General features: G+C 33.8%; 1 protein-coding gene across 1 annotated transcript in view; it reads right to left on the bottom strand.

Moving 5' to 3' along the window:
• The window catches only part of PTPRQ (protein tyrosine phosphatase receptor type Q), a gene marked incomplete at its 3' end in the record, with an annotated part of 149,680 nt that extends 133,424 nt beyond the window's left edge, over positions 1-16,256 (bottom strand). The window contains 16 exon segments of the mRNA XM_072401206.1: positions 183-280; positions 353-459; positions 1,163-1,310; positions 1,709-1,838; positions 3,432-3,562; positions 3,785-4,051; positions 4,300-4,569; positions 5,003-5,284; positions 6,575-6,859; positions 7,402-7,591; positions 8,563-8,780; positions 9,124-9,378; positions 10,261-10,402; positions 11,792-11,920; positions 13,628-13,713; positions 16,052-16,256. Coding sequence (XP_072257307.1) covers positions 183-280; positions 353-459; positions 1,163-1,310; positions 1,709-1,838; positions 3,432-3,562; positions 3,785-4,051; positions 4,300-4,569; positions 5,003-5,284; positions 6,575-6,859; positions 7,402-7,591; positions 8,563-8,780; positions 9,124-9,378; positions 10,261-10,402; positions 11,792-11,920; positions 13,628-13,713; positions 16,052-16,070 — 2,757 coding nt within the window.
• Between the last annotated feature and the right edge of the window lie 1,101 nt (positions 16,257-17,357).

The following is a 17,357-nucleotide window of genomic DNA, read 5'->3' as shown; positions in this document are numbered from 1 at the left end:
CCCAAGGGCTCCATGCTTTTGAGCTATGGTCTACCAGTATAGTCCACAATATTCTGATTTTGTTTGCACAATGCATACTGATACTTGCATTTACATGTCTGTTTCCTTATGCAAGATTTATGGCGCAGTAAAGGAAAAAAATCTCAGGTTAAATATAATTTATAAAACAATGGTAGGCCTACTTGAAAGATGTCATATCCACCCCGTGGAGGCTCCCAAGACAAATAAATGGCACGTTCCTCTTGACCAAGAATCTGCAGAGCTGAAGGAGGTTCAGGGACTACAAAATAAAGGTTATGCATGAGTACAAAATACAGACCATCACATGCTGTCAATTAGCCTGCATATTTACCTGTTACAAGGCTTAAAATAGCCGGGGAGCTTCTCTTAAATCCAGAGATTAAGATAATGCTGATGTTATAGGCATCTCCTGGCAAGAGACCATTATAGGTATGCAATCTGCAAGCGCAAATGTAAGTAGCTGATTGTATATGACAAAATATAAAAAATATATTGGTGCTATTGATCCTTCCATTTCTCTCTCTATCTATCTAACCAGCTTCTGTCACTAGCTAAAACTGTGTATTCACAACATCTTTAAAAGTTAAAAAAAAAAATTAACCAAAGTTACAGTTGTGTTTTATATATGTGCTTGCAATTCTACATCCAGCATCAGCAAATGAAATATACAAACTAAAAAAAACACAATGTTCTCTCACAGAGCCTAATTTATTAAAGCTCTCCAAGACTGGATAGGATATACTTTCATCAGTGAACTTCAGTGATCCAAAAACCTAGATCTGGTCCAGGATTGAAAACATTTGCTAACAAAAAGCAAATGACTTTCAGAAATCTATTCCACGTTTGCTGGATAACCCAGGTAACTAATGAAAGTGTATCCTCTTCAGCCTTGGAGAGCTTTAATAAATCAGCCACACTGTCGGTCAGTCTTTATTGAAAGTACATGATGAGCATACTATTCAATTACTACAACTAATACTTGGGAAATGGGATTTTTCAAAAATTCTTTCATGTTACAACAGTGAATTGTTAACTTAAATGGAATACTCTGCTATAACTGCTTTGAGCTATTTAGGAATTGTGTGCCTAAACATATACCATAATATTTGCTAGTGTTTAAAAAATATATTTAACAAAATACCTTCTTGATTGTAGCACAGTTTCTGTTCTGGCAATAGTTTCAGAAGTTAGGGAAATAACATATCCATCAAACCGACCATATACTTGCCAAGTGACATTTTCTGAGTCCGTAGTTACAGTGGAGCTGAGATTGCCAGCAATGCTTGGGGCTTATTAAAAATAAAAAGATATTAACATGAAAACCTTATCACATTATTCTACTATGTAAAAAAGACACCTCCAAGGTCCACATCAATCATATCATTATAACAAAATAATTATGTTAGTAATAATCAACTTATAACTGTCTTATTAATTTTGTTTGTTTATATTTTAAACAGTCCCTGTTTTGCAAAAAGAGCCTTTTGGGGTATGCTATCAATATATATATATATATATATATATATATATATATATATATATATATACAGACCCATAGTAAAAATAATAAAAAAAGACTGTCTGGTCTATAAGAGTTATAAAGGTGTGAGAGCTGATATTGTTAAAGATTTATACTAAAACTAGGAACAGAAAAAAACATCAGCAGCAATAAATTCAATCTACTTACATGTTTGGATTGCTACCGTAACAGACAGACTATCTCTAAAATGCTCTTTTTCTGTGGACACGGTGAAGGAATAAATTGTTCCAGGTATTAACCTTTCAAACATGGCCCTTTCTTCTGTGACTTTTTGAACCTAAATTAGGTAACAATATAGCTTAAGTCAAAGATAACATAATAAACAATATGGTAAAAAGAAAGCATTGACCTGGAGGTTGGAGATTGTTTACAAAGTCAAACAATGTCAATATTGAAATATATTAAATTCTCTGAATATTAAGTAAAGATATGTTGCAAATATACTATTTTTTGGCTGTTTATAGGTTACAATCACAGAAAAGAAGTTTTACGCAGTAGTGTGGGGGTGGTTTGACTTTTGGCTTTCCTTTTACAGCTTTTTCTGGTTGGTAGTCCATGTCAAGATGCACATGCTAGTTGGAGAACCTAAGTATCCAGTCTGTGCAGCTGACTGACACAGGTAAAATAAACCCGAGATAAATCATAGTTTATTTGCAATCCTTTTTTCATATTTTATGTTCGATAGTAAGATTTTTACATTGATGGGCCCATTAATAATGTGGGAGATGGAATGGAGGGGGCCAGCCAGATCTTCAAATTTTAACCTTGATGATACCAAACCTACAGGAGCTTTACTTTACTTAAATAAAACTTGTTATGGGTACACTTTGATTCCTCAATCTGATTCAATGCAGCACATTGTTTCTACACTTTTTGTTAAACTTTTGTTTAGCATACAACCCTTTGGTGTGGGAGTATTATGTATCTAAGTGACTGAGATATTTTTGTAGCATTTATATTAAATTATGACTTTTAATGTAACACCCCTTTGTTGGCTTTTTTTTTTTAAAGTTTACGTTAAAGAAAGCTAACATTCAAGTAAGTCAGTAAATACGAATAGGTCAGTAAATCTGATGTTATAAGAATAACCTGTAGAACAGGGGTCAGCAAACTTTTTGGACTACTAGGCAGCTTCAGGAGGTTAAGAAGGCACACTAGGCCAGAACAAACAAGGTGTCCAAGGAAAGGTTTTTTATTTAAAAATTCAAACAGATATAATATCAGGTTGTAATGATGAGGAGTTCAGCAACAGCAACAGTACCAACGCCTGTGGGGAATGACTCCCAATGGGGTTAGTGAGTGATGATGATAGGGGTCAATGATACTAACATCAAATGGAAGGTTGGGGTTTTCTTGTGGTGATTAATAGAGTCCTGGGGAAAGAGTCCTGCATCCGGTCCTGGGTATCAAACAGCCACGTGTGCTGTGAGCACGCGCGGGGCCGAAGTCACTGCATTGAAGCAGGCACGTCCTGTGGGGGGTGTGTGCCCAATGCAAACATCAGTAAGGATTCCCTGGGGGGCGTTAGGCCGGAAGAGACTACTGGCTAGGCCGTATCTGGCCTATAGGCCGGAGTTTCCCGGCCTCTACTGCAGAAGGATTAACAGATCCATTTTGTATTGGTAGTGTATGAGTGGAGTGTAATGAGAGGTTAGGCATTATAAATGTTCTAGTATTGTATGTTTATATTTTTGTCACAATGATTTTTTTTATGTCAGAATTTTATATTAATTTTATTACTGAATCTTTTAGTATTTTTAAATCATTTATTATAATTGAATAAATTGGAGGGACTTTTTTTTACAACCAACTGTCAAAATTATTTTATTTTATTCTGTATATATAAGCCTTAAGTACCATTTCCACTTACCACGAATGTCTCTGAGCAGTTTGTGCAAAATATTTCATACTGCTGAAAATCTCCTTCTGCTCTGTCCCAAATCACTTGGATGGAAGTATCCGTGACTTTACCTTCATGTACATTAGATGGACTTGCCAAACCTACATTAAAAAAAATAACCATTTGAATATTAAACATTGTTTTCAAATTGATTATGCACACCCGTAATATACTGTAAATAAATATTTCTCGTTCTGCAGCATACATACAAAATATATATATATATATATATATATATATATATATATATATATATATATTTATATAATTATTTGTGAAATAATTTTAGGAGGCAGGAGCTGAAATTCATTGGTTGTACTTACATGTTTTGACAGATGACATCTTGTATGGAGTGCTTAGCATATTCTTGCTTTTAGTATAAATATGGAATTCGTATTGTGTGCCTGGAGTGAGCTGATCAATTGCATAGGTACCATGAGCCAGAGGTGGAAAAGACATATTTCTCTGAGGGTCATTGGTGATCAATATAAATATGCCATCAAATACTCCCACGGTTGGCACCTGGACAAACAAAACCACTGTATGTGTACTCTGTTCATATGGGACCACAAGTGTAACTGGTTTAGGCCCTGTTAAAATAAGGTTAGCACTATATAAAAACAAATATAAAAAAAGATAATGTGCTAAAAAAAACAAATGTTCATCTTAAATCAAGCTCTCACACTTCCTTGTCTATTTATAATTCCGTGCTGACTTTTAACTGATTTTCACAATAAATTACCTTTTTTCTTACTGAAAATGCCCATTGTACTTTTACTCCCCAGTGCTTAATGCTGACATGTAATGTAAGTGTATGCTAAATATGAAAAATACATACGTAATGTTTGCTGAATGGTGATCATTTCACTCATATTTCCATTGAGCACTGCAGAAAGTCCTATTTCATAGGTCATTCCAGCTACCAATGATTCAATAACAAAAGTGTTGTTATCATGCACAAAGTAGGAAAGTAGTTCCAAACTATCGGCAATAGGTTTAACCTCGATATAGACCAAATGGGTTTCTTGTGGAGGTTCCCAGTGGATGATCACTGTATCTTCCTGGACGTCATCTGGTTTAATGAAGACTCTTTGGGGTGGACTAATCTCTGAAGAAGCAATAATAGATGCAATGTGTATTATGTTTGTATGCTAGCAACAATACATAAGTACTACTATACAAGCTTATTATAAACATGGTTCTTTTCATTGTTCTCCTGAAAAATGGAATGTGAAGGCGCTAGTTTATACCAGCAACTATACAGTCAAAATACATCAAGACATTTCTAACAATCAGGTGTTTGTAGATTAGTCATTAGAGGCAAAGTACCTGAGATATTGGGATCATATTTAAAAGCAGGGAATCTGATATTCCCTCAAACATTCCCTGGTGAAGAATCTTTCAGGTTCATGTTTTTCAATGGCAGTACTTTGTTCTCTATTAGGGAATGTTTGAGGGATTGTCAAGTATTAGAATTGGTATATTTTTAACATGTATCCAGCAGTCTATTTTTAAAGTATACCACAATATACAAAGTGTACCTGTCACTAAAGTCACAATATTTTCCACTGAGCTCAGTATGCCACTTTCTCCCACAGTTTGTATGAACATCCTGTACTGGTGATATGGTCTTAGGTTTGCAATGGTAGTTGAATTTCTGTTTTTTTCTTCCATTGAAGTCAAAAGTATGTTTTCTTTCACATCAATGACTGTCAGTTTATATCCGCACGAATGCTGATTGAATGAGTCTGGTGAATCCCATTTTAAAGTTAAGCTTGATGAAGATACTTTTATGGCTTTTAGATTTTTAGGATACAAAGGCCCTAAAAAAACAGCAAGAGAAAATGATAGGAACTATCAACAGCTCTTAATATTATTTAAAATTAAACATTCCAAAGCTTCTGCTAATGTATCTGTGATGATTCATGATGCTTCAATTTGAAGTAAGGCATTTGTAAATTATCAACAATAATTCTACCCCAAAGTCTTGCTTTATCTTACCACCTAATCACCAAGGCTTAGTTACAAAGTGTAAAGCAGTATTTTAAAGGCAAAATGGGATGTGCAATAAAATATCATCCCCTTTTTCAAATAAGTTTAAATAATTAACCACAGTTATCTAGGTATTTTAGATTTATTCATGTCAACACTAAATTCCTATGTGAAGAGAAAATTCAAAACTATTCTTCATGCTTACATTCTAGAAGTTAGTAGGAGATGTCAAATATTAAAATAAATCCATACTCAAGCCTACACTTTTGCTAGTATTGTAGTGGTAAACCTCTAATCTACCCTGTTGGAAAGACTTTTCCTTACTTTCCATAAGCATTTTCTCTTTAGTGGGGACCAAGGCTGCAACTAAAAACACTTTTTTCAGTGATTAAGGGCTAATACAGAGGTCCCAAAGCTGAGGCCCTTTTCTTGTCTTTAACTGGCCTATTTCTTCCACTTACATCAATGATGGAGAACTACTACTCTGACCTATACAATATAGATAGATATTATTTTTCCCACTGACAGTAATTTAGCATATATGATCTCTATGATAAAATTGTTTTAAAATATTTAAAAAGGTTTGCAGTGATCCTATGTTCAGGTTTAAGGACAGTTGTAAGATCCCCCAAAATAAATGTGCTGAGGACACCTCTGCATTCATGTTTCTATGTAAAACAATGATTTGTCAGACAGCATATAGCTATATCATGTAAGTATCTTATCCACAAGAGTATGGAGAGGACCCAGAAAAATCATGCGCTTTCATATTGTAAAACTGTAAATATGAAACTAATTCCTATAGGAAATTATCCCCTCTTGGTGGTTTCAGGACCATGGGCCTGATTTATTAAAGCTCTCCAATATTGGATAGGATACATTTTTATCACTGAAGCTGGGCGATCCAGCAAACCTGGAATGGATCTGGTGCAGGTTTCAAAACATTTGCTAACAAATTACTTTGAAGAAACCCATTTTAGGTTTGCTGGATCACCAAGCTTTATTAAATCAGGTTCAATATGTAATCAGGTCAAGGTAACATGCATACAGTTGACCAGCCAACATCAATATATTTAAACATTCAACTTTTTCAGCAATACATAATATGAATATACACTTACTTGTCTGTACTGGAATAACTGGACTCAAATTATGCTGTGATCCTTTGTTGTCCTTCATGATTAGAATAACATGATATCTTTGTGCTGGGCTCAATCTTTGCAAGGATATGTATGTAGAATTAGGGTTCACTCGTTCAAGATACTTATATTTGTGGTCTGAATAATATTTAATGAAAGGGTAATAGCCTTTGGGAGAATAGTAAGGTAAATTGTCCAAATAAAGTAATACTTTACTTTCTGTAATAGATTTTACTAAATATGTAAAGTTTTCCGGAACATCTGGAACTGTAAATGAAAAGGAACAGTTTAAAGAAGGGAAGTGAACACTTTTATATTTAGATTTATTTTTGCTTTCCATTCCATGGTAGGTAGGACTTTTTTTAGCTTAAGACATAACCTAGCTCCCTGTGGTACAAATCTCTAACATTATTACAACATATTTTATTTATCTTAAAACAAAGTATTAGAAAATGTAATGTAATGACTAATACATACTGAATCAGTATATATAAATAATACACTAACTGATACATAAAGTGCAAATGTTTTATATACTGGAGGAAAATTTGTATAGTGATATCCAGGTCATTTTCTTTATTTATATTTTAACTAGATCCATCCAAAGTTACTCATCAAAGCCCTTGATAATTATGTGCTAATAATACAAACTGGTCACAGGGTCTATAGTGTACTATATCTAAATGCATACAGAATTTAGGGGTCTTTTTCCTGAAGGAAATGTTTTATGTGATTTCCACATTTAAGAATGTTTAAATACTTGCTAACTAGCAAATAAATCATTAAATGTTCCACAGAACACTACTCACATTCATATTCACAAAGGTATGGTAAATCCATATGGCAAAAAAACGCTGTGTAAAAAAAGTTTGGACCAGTTGCATTTTGTTGCAAAGCGTAACAATCTGTCTCATTTTCAGGTAAGCTTGACAACAATGGAACTTCAGATGTGTCTAAATCATACAAAGATCCATCGGTCCATACTAATTCACCTTCAGCCTATAAAAACAAGTAAAACATACACACATTAATATTCACTATTTACTAAGAAAAGCCCTTCCTAATATTAACTTCATTATGCTATGAAAAGTTCTTCAGTTTTAAAAACAAATTACTTTTATTTTTCATGCTCTAAAGAGCATTTAAAAATCTTTAAAACACACCAGAAGATAGACTTTCATGGGTAAACCCGGGTGATCCAGCAAACCTAGAATGGATTTCCTAAAAATCAATCGCAATTTGTTGGTAAATGTTTTCAATCATGGACCTCATCTATTCCAGGTTTGCTGAATCGTCCAAGTTCACTTATGAAAATCTATTTTTTCCAGTCTTGGAAAATGTAATAAATTAGGCCCATGATGTACTTTAAATTACTAATGTGCAGTGTATTAATTTTTTTTTTGTTTTTTTTAATTTTGTTTGTGCATCATGCAAAGTGGGGAGGAACCCATGTCTGTGTTACTATCCTTTTAAATGCCCTATAACATGCTATAATTCAGTATTATTCACTAAACTCCAGAAATACAAACTCAGAATTGTAGCCAAGGGGTCCATAGATGCAGGTTGATACAGGTGTTTCAAGATTGGAGCTCAAGAAAAAAAATGATCCACTGCACCTTTAGAACACCAACACCTTACATGCACATAGGAAAAAAAAGCATGAGGGAGGGAGAATTAGGCTGAAGAGATCTCATAAAATCTTAATAGTATTGTTATCCTTTTCCTGAGATGAATATTGGCTAAATTACATAAAAACAAAATAGCCCTCAATTTTTCAACTAAAAAAAATGTTAAAATTAAAATTGCAAGGAGGTCAGTCACTTCACAGTGACTTCCAAAATAACCAGTTCCAGAGATACATTTTGTGAAAGCAGACTCCCAGTTATATATACTAAAAGGTAAAATATCAGCTACATATATAGAGGTATGTATTTTAAATTCTTTTCAGTATTAGAAGAATGGGCACATACCTTATAATCAGAAAGACCACTCCATAGTAAAATAATTTCATTTTTTATATGCAGCAAATGACTTAAAAAAAGCTGTTCATCTTGTGAGTGAACGTTCACAAGATGGGCACCAGGGTATAGCGCTTTACAGCTAAGTTCAGCTCTCTGCCAAGGGTTTCTATCCAAGCTTAGCTTATAGCAACTGTTTTTAAATGCCGTCCAGCCTTCAGAACATAATCCTGTGAAAACACATAAATAGCTTTGAACCCTGTATATGTTCAGACTATTTTAGCTGCAAATGTCAAGAATCATTGTAAAAGAGAAGCACAGTTTCTCAGCACTACCAGTAAAGTATATATATATATATATATATATATAGTATATATAATAATCATAAAAAGATACTTTATTTTGTCTAAAGCCCCCCCCAATATCTTCCTGGACAGATAACAATACTGAATTAAACTGTACTTAGAATTTACCTGTACACATACTTCTAAATAAACTAGTGAAATCTTCCTATGATTTGTACATATCAACAACTTGTCCACATTTTTTATAGGAAATCAAAAACTCAATTACCTGTCATAACAGAAATGTCAATATTTTGAGTCACATTAATATAACTAATATGATGCTGTTTCAAAGTAAATATGAAGGTGTAAAGACATCCAGGTATCAGGTTCTTCCATTCATAATAATTATGTTTCTTCAACATATTTCCAGAGGAATTGTTCATCATGATAGAAACAGTAATGTCACCACTAAGTTTGTTCCATGAGAACGATACAGAGGTACTTGTCACAACAATCTTAATATCAGAAACTGCAAATGTGTCTATAAAAAAAAAAGAATAACATTAGGTTAGATATTAATGGGACACAAACCTATAATTGCACTCTCAGGTTAATAAAAACAGTGATGTGAAAATAAATGGCTTAATTTATTGACAAGTTTGTATAAAACTTTATGTAGTTACTGGCTATTTATTTCTACCCCTTGTTTTCCTGGGTCTTTCCAACTGCCACAGATAATATTAATGTATAATTATGGATTTGTATTAATGCAGTGTAACAAAAGAAGTGGGTAGTCTATCTGTGAACTTATTGGGGCCCGTCTTTATGTTACTGAGGGAGAATAGGGTACTCTGCGATATGTGAAGCCAATGCCTACCAAAACTGTGATCACTGTCTGTATTAGTCTGTCATTTGCAACCCCTATTTAATGTACAGCACTTCGTATTATGTTGGCACTATATAAATCCTGTTTATTAATAATAATAATAATAATAATAATAATAAATAATAATAATAATGTTTAATAATAAACATGAACCTTTGACTGGAGAGATGGCCATTTTTGTAATGTAAACAAATGTAAAAAGTTATTTATTTCTAAAAAAATTATTTATGGTACTTGGTGCTTTAGAAAACAACATGGTATTTTCATTTGGTTTTTATTGCCCCTATTATGGTAATAAAATGTTCAAGAAAAGTCTGTATATTAGTGAACAATCTTATATTCAACAAAAATTTCAAGCCATTGTTTTTTCTTTCACCCTCTTACATTGCTTACATAGTGTAAAGAAATTGCATACATTTTTCTTCACCTCTATCTAATATGACGTAACCATTCTCCAGTACAGTTCTGCCTAGAGCATTTGAAGTATAATAAACCAAGATAACATGTTATGACATCTGTCGGTGTGTGTATACCTACTTGTTAAAAATGATCTAACACTTAAAGTATTGCCATCTTTCATGGATTTAATAGTGACATTATATGTGTGCTTCTCTTCAAGATTATTTAATGAAGTATAAGTATTATAAACTTGTTGAACAGCAGATGCTTGTAGCGTGATCTACAAAGAGAAAAAGAAAAATTATGTATGTTACATATATGTAGTTAGTTGAATAATAAAGCGAGCACTTGCAAATGTTAACATAGGAATACATGATACTAATAATTCAGTTTGTGTATATGTAATTTATATCGATAGCAAAACCTTACAGGATGAATCTAGCTGTAAAGGCCAACCAAGCCAACCATTAGACTAAACTATATGTGGTTGGCTCACATAAAAAGACCAAGGTAGGATATTGCTGAATTTGAGTCGTGTTTTTATGTATTCCATATTACAACATACACAGTATTGGCATTGTAGGTAAATACCATCAAGTGCAGGTGGTGATTCTGCCTGGATGGGACATTACCCTGATTTTAGCAGTGTTATTATTGAAGTGCATGTGATTGGTGTCAATCAAGAGTCTACAGGGCAGTCTTGAGGTTTTTGATATTCTAGAAAAAATCACCTGCAAAGTTTACATATGCCAATAAATAGCCTGTTAACAGGGTTATAACTATGCTTACTGCGATTTATGTGTAAATATAATTATAATGTGTTATTGTGTTATATAGGTAAGAACTATAACAAAAACCAACCAGCTCAAAATGTTGTCAATTCAGCAACACAAATGTAGGTTTTTGAAAAGATACTTTTCCATAAAAAATTGTGTGGCGTACTATACTGGAGTAAAACTAAAGCATTCAAGGTGTCTATGTAGAGAGTGACTCAAAGTTTATTTTACTAAAATTTTAGACCTCTTCTGCTTATACTCTATCCTTGCTTTCCAACTCCCCCTATTAAAAAAAAAACAGTTGACTTGGTAAACATAGAAAATATTGTCTCCAAGGGTCAGTAGTGCATGTCTTCTGAATGAATGAGAGACACATACAACTGCACAAGTCTCAAGGAAATCCTGAACACTGTATTTTGTACATCTCAGGTTTGACCATGCCTCCTATCATATCAATGGGCCATAAAGTAGGGGCAGCAGGCAGACGGGAAGCATATTCAACCTTTGCAGATGTTTAGATTTGCATAAAACAGTGGCCTAGTGCTTGAGCAGTAACATAAAAGACAATATTAGATGTTTCTTACAGGTGACTGTAGTTTGCTACATTTGGTAAATCAGCAGGTTTGACAGGTGTAATACAGAAAAACAAGGCAAAGTAATGATTTGCTACAGGGAAAGTAATGATTAGCTAGCAAACCATGTGTACTATGCACATGTATCCAAATGGTTAGCATCATGGTTATGTTATGCCCCGAGTTCTGCTTTAATTAGTGTCAGCAAATAAGCAAAATTTGTATTATCAAATTATATTTATATTTATACAGAGCACTTTTCAAGGTGCAAAATAGCAGACATAATGCAGCAAAAAGTACACCAACATTTCTGCCACTCACCTGGTTATTGATTGGATGATACATTATAAAATAACAATCAGGATTGAAACCTTCAGGAAAAGCAGGCCACTCTGTAAAAAGTGCAACGGATCCAATATTTTTTTCAGCGCACTCCAAATTCCATACAATCTAGAAAGGAAGAGGCAAGCACTTGCTCAGACATGAAGGGCTCATATAAAATGGGTATTCTAGTGATTAATGTCTGTGTACTCTACCTTGTGATTTTAGTCAAACGGTTGAAAAGTAAATTGCAGCAAATTCAAATTTCCTAAATATGACCTAAGAATTACAGCATGCTGCACACAATATTGACACAGTACTTTAAAAATCTTTATAAAGCTGGCTACAAAATTATAATTGGTGAGCACAGTGCTTGTTCAATGTCTTCAGGGTTACAAAAACTTTGTAAAATGGAAGTCTTCCAGAACCCATTCAATATGTATGATAAATTTAAAGTGAACCTGTGCAGAGATTATGCAAACTAAAGTATTTACTTATGTACTTAGGTATAGATTTATTCTCATTAGCCAGTAAAATCACTCGCCCCAATTCACCTCTGCAACTATAGGCATTGTGGATAAATTTATCTTCACAGTGGAGGCACTGAAAAATTAGCTCTCTTCCTAATATTTACAAACTCCAGGTATCTCCAAGTATAATAAAAACTAAACCTGACTTAGGGCTATGTTCGGACTAATAGTGATGATGAAGTTGTGGTTCGAATTACACTTACACCTCTGAACTGCTTCTTTGGGTAGCCATTCACAGGGATATAATTAAGCCACTACCACCAGCTGTAGAGTTTTAAAATGTGCAGTGTGGGCAGCTGAGCAGCTGGCAAAATGCCAGTCATATAGTAATATCTGTTTCCGCCAACAGTCTGAACCTAGCATTAGGGTTTTTGTTGTGATCTTTAAGCATTTGAACAGAACTAAATCATTGGAATGGGTGAGTTTTTGTCATAATCAGCAAATATAGTATAGTCTTATCCAGCCTCTCCTGCTGTTCTCAAATTGAGAAATGAAAAAAGCTCCAATCTGATATCAGTCTACAATCTGCTGATGGAAGCTGACAACACTTAAAGAGAGTGAAAGTTGAGAAGTGTTGTTCTATCTGCATGCATTAGAGAAGCTCAGTAATGCTAAAAAGAAATGAATAATCAAGCTGTGATAATAGGATTCTTACACAGGATTACATTGTAGACCCACTACATTTTTAGATCAAGCAAAACAACATTAATGAAGAGCAGGGGTGCCCACACTTTTTTGGCATGCGTGCTACTTTTAAAATGACCAGTCCAAATGATCTACCAACAATAAAATCTTGGACTTAATACCTCCTGTGCGTGGTAGAGTTTATTTTGAAAGACAAGGCTCCACGATCTACTCGCATTGCCTTTGCGACCTACCGGTAGATCGCAATCCACCTGTTTGGCACCCCTGATGGAAAGTATACAGGATAAGCAGCACTGACTTAAGTCTGGGTCATACCAAACCAATAGTTTTTGTATTTTGCTGCATGTTCAAATAAAGTAAGATGCTTGAACATCAGAAAAAGAATTGGTTTCATTATGACTTGTGCACACACCAATGTATTACTTTGAAAAAAAAAATCATGCATAAATCACTTTTTTAAATGGAAATGGAAATGGAAATGGAAATGGACAGGTTTAAATGGAAATGCAAAGCACAGGGTTTAACACATAAAAGAAATGAGTGACCACAAAAAAAGGATTCTAAAGGGTTCTAACTCTTTCCTAAACATATTTGGCTGGAGTTAGGCATTATTCATCATTTGTTTTACAACTTTATTCAAATAGTAGCTGGATTTTCTTACCTGGAAAATACTTTTAAAGAGAAGAAGATGAAGAGTTAGGCTGTCCATTGAGATACGGCTGGGATGCTTCATTTGCCAGATGTTCTCTAGCATACCAACAACATTTAGCAGCAATGAGAACAGGGCATAGAGTAAGGTAGGGGAAAAAGCATTGTTAAAAAGCATTACTATGAAAATGCAGCTTTATTGTTATACTACCACCCACCCCCCCAAAAAAAATTAAAAAAAAAGATTTTTAATGGGCAGCAATCAATAAATGTGATTTGGATAGAACTCTGTGTATGCAATGCATATATGTGTATATGTTTATTCTGACAATGATGCTTACCATAAACAACAATATAAAATGTTTTTGTCAATGATGTATTCTTTCATTTATGATAACTGTAACAGTGGGTTTATATCTTATTACCTGATCACCTTGGAGTTTTGCTATGTTTTTATGCACTAAAGGAATAAAGTGTATCTATTTTTTATTTCCTTGAGGATACAGTGTTGAAGAATCAGAACAACTTCTAGGTTTTTATTGCTACCTATGTCTCCAGTGTTGAAATGAAATCATTGTTTTGTCCTGGTGAGTATTGAGGTAAAATTTGCCAACTACTATCAACTGCTCAAGAAGAAGAATTTTCCCTAATATAGACCGTAATAATAATATAATATGTCATATTGAGATTTGCCAGTGAGCGCTGGCTCTGAATCAGTGTCACACTTCCATATTGTAATAGTCCCAAGTCTGGAATGGATTCCTTAATCATTTGCTATTTTTTGGCAAATGTTTTCAATCCTGGACCAAACCTATTCCAGGATTGATGGATCGCCCAGGTTCTCCCATGATCTATGTTCTCCAGTCTTGTAGAGCTTTAATAAATAAGACCCATTTTGTTATAACAAGATGTAAGGCTAATTCCAAATTATTCAATACTTGAAAGGGGAATACAGTTTGTAGTGTTGAAGTGATCTTATGTAGGAGGTTTATATTGGGGACCTTAGTATTCTTTAATGGTTAAATTGTATCTCCAAAAATGTTTAAAGGTCGACAACACAAGTGTAAAGTTGGGGATGGAGAAAAAAAAATAAACAAATTTATGGTCGTATCAATGTATCTCAAAACTGTTTTATATGGGGAGTTGGATGGATTGCCAATGGACTACATATGCAAACAAAACTGTTTTTGGATGAGTGTTTTTTACATAGTTTTGTGTATTGTATTCAGTGTTGTTTGTATTTGTGTTTTTTTCCTTTTAGACCACTGTGATACAGTATGATAAGCCTATTTTGACAATCTTGTCAGAAAAACACAAATCCCTGCACTATTATGCAAATTAACGAAAATCATAATCCGAGCTCACAAAACCATACTTAAATAATGCTTTTTTCCATATTGTATGTTTTGTATCTCCTCAGACTTAAGTGGCATATTTATCTGAAAAAATAAATAGCTACACACATCTTCTGCACAGTCATACACAAATTGCTATGTAGAATGACCTAAAAACTAACTAGCACCAAAGCTGTTATGCCAGTGACAAAACATTACAATGTCTGTAATACATTTGTATTCTAGAAATGACAGGTTATAGACTCCCAAAACAGCAATTCTCACAAATAAAAGTATGTAAGTAATGCAATGTGATCCTAAATAACATGGCTACTCTGGTAAACTAGACACGCAACAGCACTGATTGTTTTGTGACTGTGTATATAACAGCAAAATAAATTGCAAAACTGCAATTTATTAAGACAACCAAATGTTTTCCTTCTGCAAAACTAGCTATACAACATCCTTTTTGCATATTTTCCAGTTGTCGGGAATAATCATTTTATATAATGGAGAAATAGGTACAAAATTTGGGGTCTATATATAAAGTAGTGAATCTGACATTCACTAAACATTCTCTTCTCCTCCAGGTTTAAGTGTTTTCAATGAACGTGACCGATTCTCCACTAGAGAATGTTTAGTGAATGTCAGATTAACTGCTTTATAAATATACTCCTTTGTATAAAATAGACAATATTTGTATAATTCTAATAGGAAATTGTAATAGTTTTTTATAGTTTATACAAAATCAATGGACACATTTATTTAATAAAGTATCAGTGCAGTCTCACAGCAGCTAATCGCATTTAAACTTTCTGTGGTTTAAATATCTCTGGGTTTATATCTGAATCCAGAAAACAGAAGCATAGGAATCTAGACATTGTTATAACCTGCACCAACCCATCAATGGGTCACATCACCTCTAAGTGCTGAGTTTGGCTGGATCCATGTGTGGGTAATTCACTTGTGTAAAAAAAAAATTAATCAGAACACATTTTGTATTAAATACAACTTCTTTTTCTGTCCTGGATTAGCTGTGGCCATACTATATAAGAATAATAAATCACAAACAGCAGTACAAGTATTGGGTATCAGGAACTCACCTTGTCCAGTGTAGATCATCCAGTATTCTCTAGGTTGCAATGTCGGAATGAAGTGTCTGATTTATTCAACATATATACGTGCACATTCCATCTCACTACTTGCTTTCACTTACACAAAATTAGTTGTGTTTACCTTTGCCTAAATGAATGTTGTTTTTGTTCACTTTTGTATTATGATTTCCTATCCGCAGTCCGTTCTTTCTTCTCTCCCCAGTTCCTTCTGACCATTCTTGTCCTTTCCCTGTGTGAAATGAGGTGGGGTCTCCATGGTGACAATCAGGCTGCAGCCTCACTTAAACGCCTGGGAGTGGGAGTCACAGTATATAAGTGGTTTGGAAACCTAAACCAAAAAGCAATTAAGCTTACAAAATATTTTTTTAGATGGCCTCTATCTGGCCTACATTGACTTTCTTCAGAGCAACACAGATATTGCACATCAGATATTCATAACTTCCCCTAATAAAGTTTGGTAATAAAGAAAACACTCATGTAAATCTGTACCTGTATTTTATTTATAATAACAGAGGAAAATATAAGGAATATTGTTCCCTGTGCAGATTTGGGAGACTTTTTTTATGTTGGAGAAAGAGGTCAGTGGTGTACATGGATCTCAGAACAGTGAAGTAACCATATGCTCTGGTACGGTTAATATTGGTAAATCATTTTGCTTATATAAATAAAAAAAATACTAAAGATTCAGTTAAAAAGTCTTTCTTTGTGCCCCTTATATCCCTATGCAATGACCCATAGCAGACCTGTAACTAATTTGCACCCCTATCCCCTATTCTGTTTCCTTTACTTCATATATGTTAAAAGAGGTCCTGATACTAGTATCTTATACGCAGAAATGTGTGCTTAGGACTACAGTGTTAGTGGTATAATCAATTTCCGAAATACAGATTACAGTACTTTGGAGACTGAGAGAAAGTAAAAAAAACATGTTCTCCCCTACTAAACATTTCTTTTATGTCCATTGTGCCTTATTGTTGTTTGTTGACCTGAACATTCCAGAGGTATTTCAAATTTTCATTATTATTGTGACAGATTGTTTTAGTAAAAGAAAGTCCTCAAAAAATAGGACCATTAATGATCAGGCAATGTTCAAATATTTTTGAACTGATGAAAGAACTACACGTCTTTGCTCTGCTAATTGTACCTTTATAATAAGTGTTCTACATTGTCACATCCTGCTGGTCACACTGGACATTTACATATAAATTATAAAAGGGAAAGTTATTCTTCAAAATTATTAGTTACCGGTATTCCAAATGTTAAAATATAGTGATACCTAGAACCACTTATTATT

This window comes from Pyxicephalus adspersus, chromosome 2 (genome assembly GCF_032062135.1).
Source record: "Pyxicephalus adspersus chromosome 2, UCB_Pads_2.0, whole genome shotgun sequence".
In the NCBI taxonomy this organism is placed as follows: domain Eukaryota; kingdom Metazoa; phylum Chordata; class Amphibia; order Anura; family Pyxicephalidae; genus Pyxicephalus; species Pyxicephalus adspersus.
Note: the sequence above shows the minus strand (reverse complement) of the source record. Positions and strands in the feature narration are given on the sequence as shown.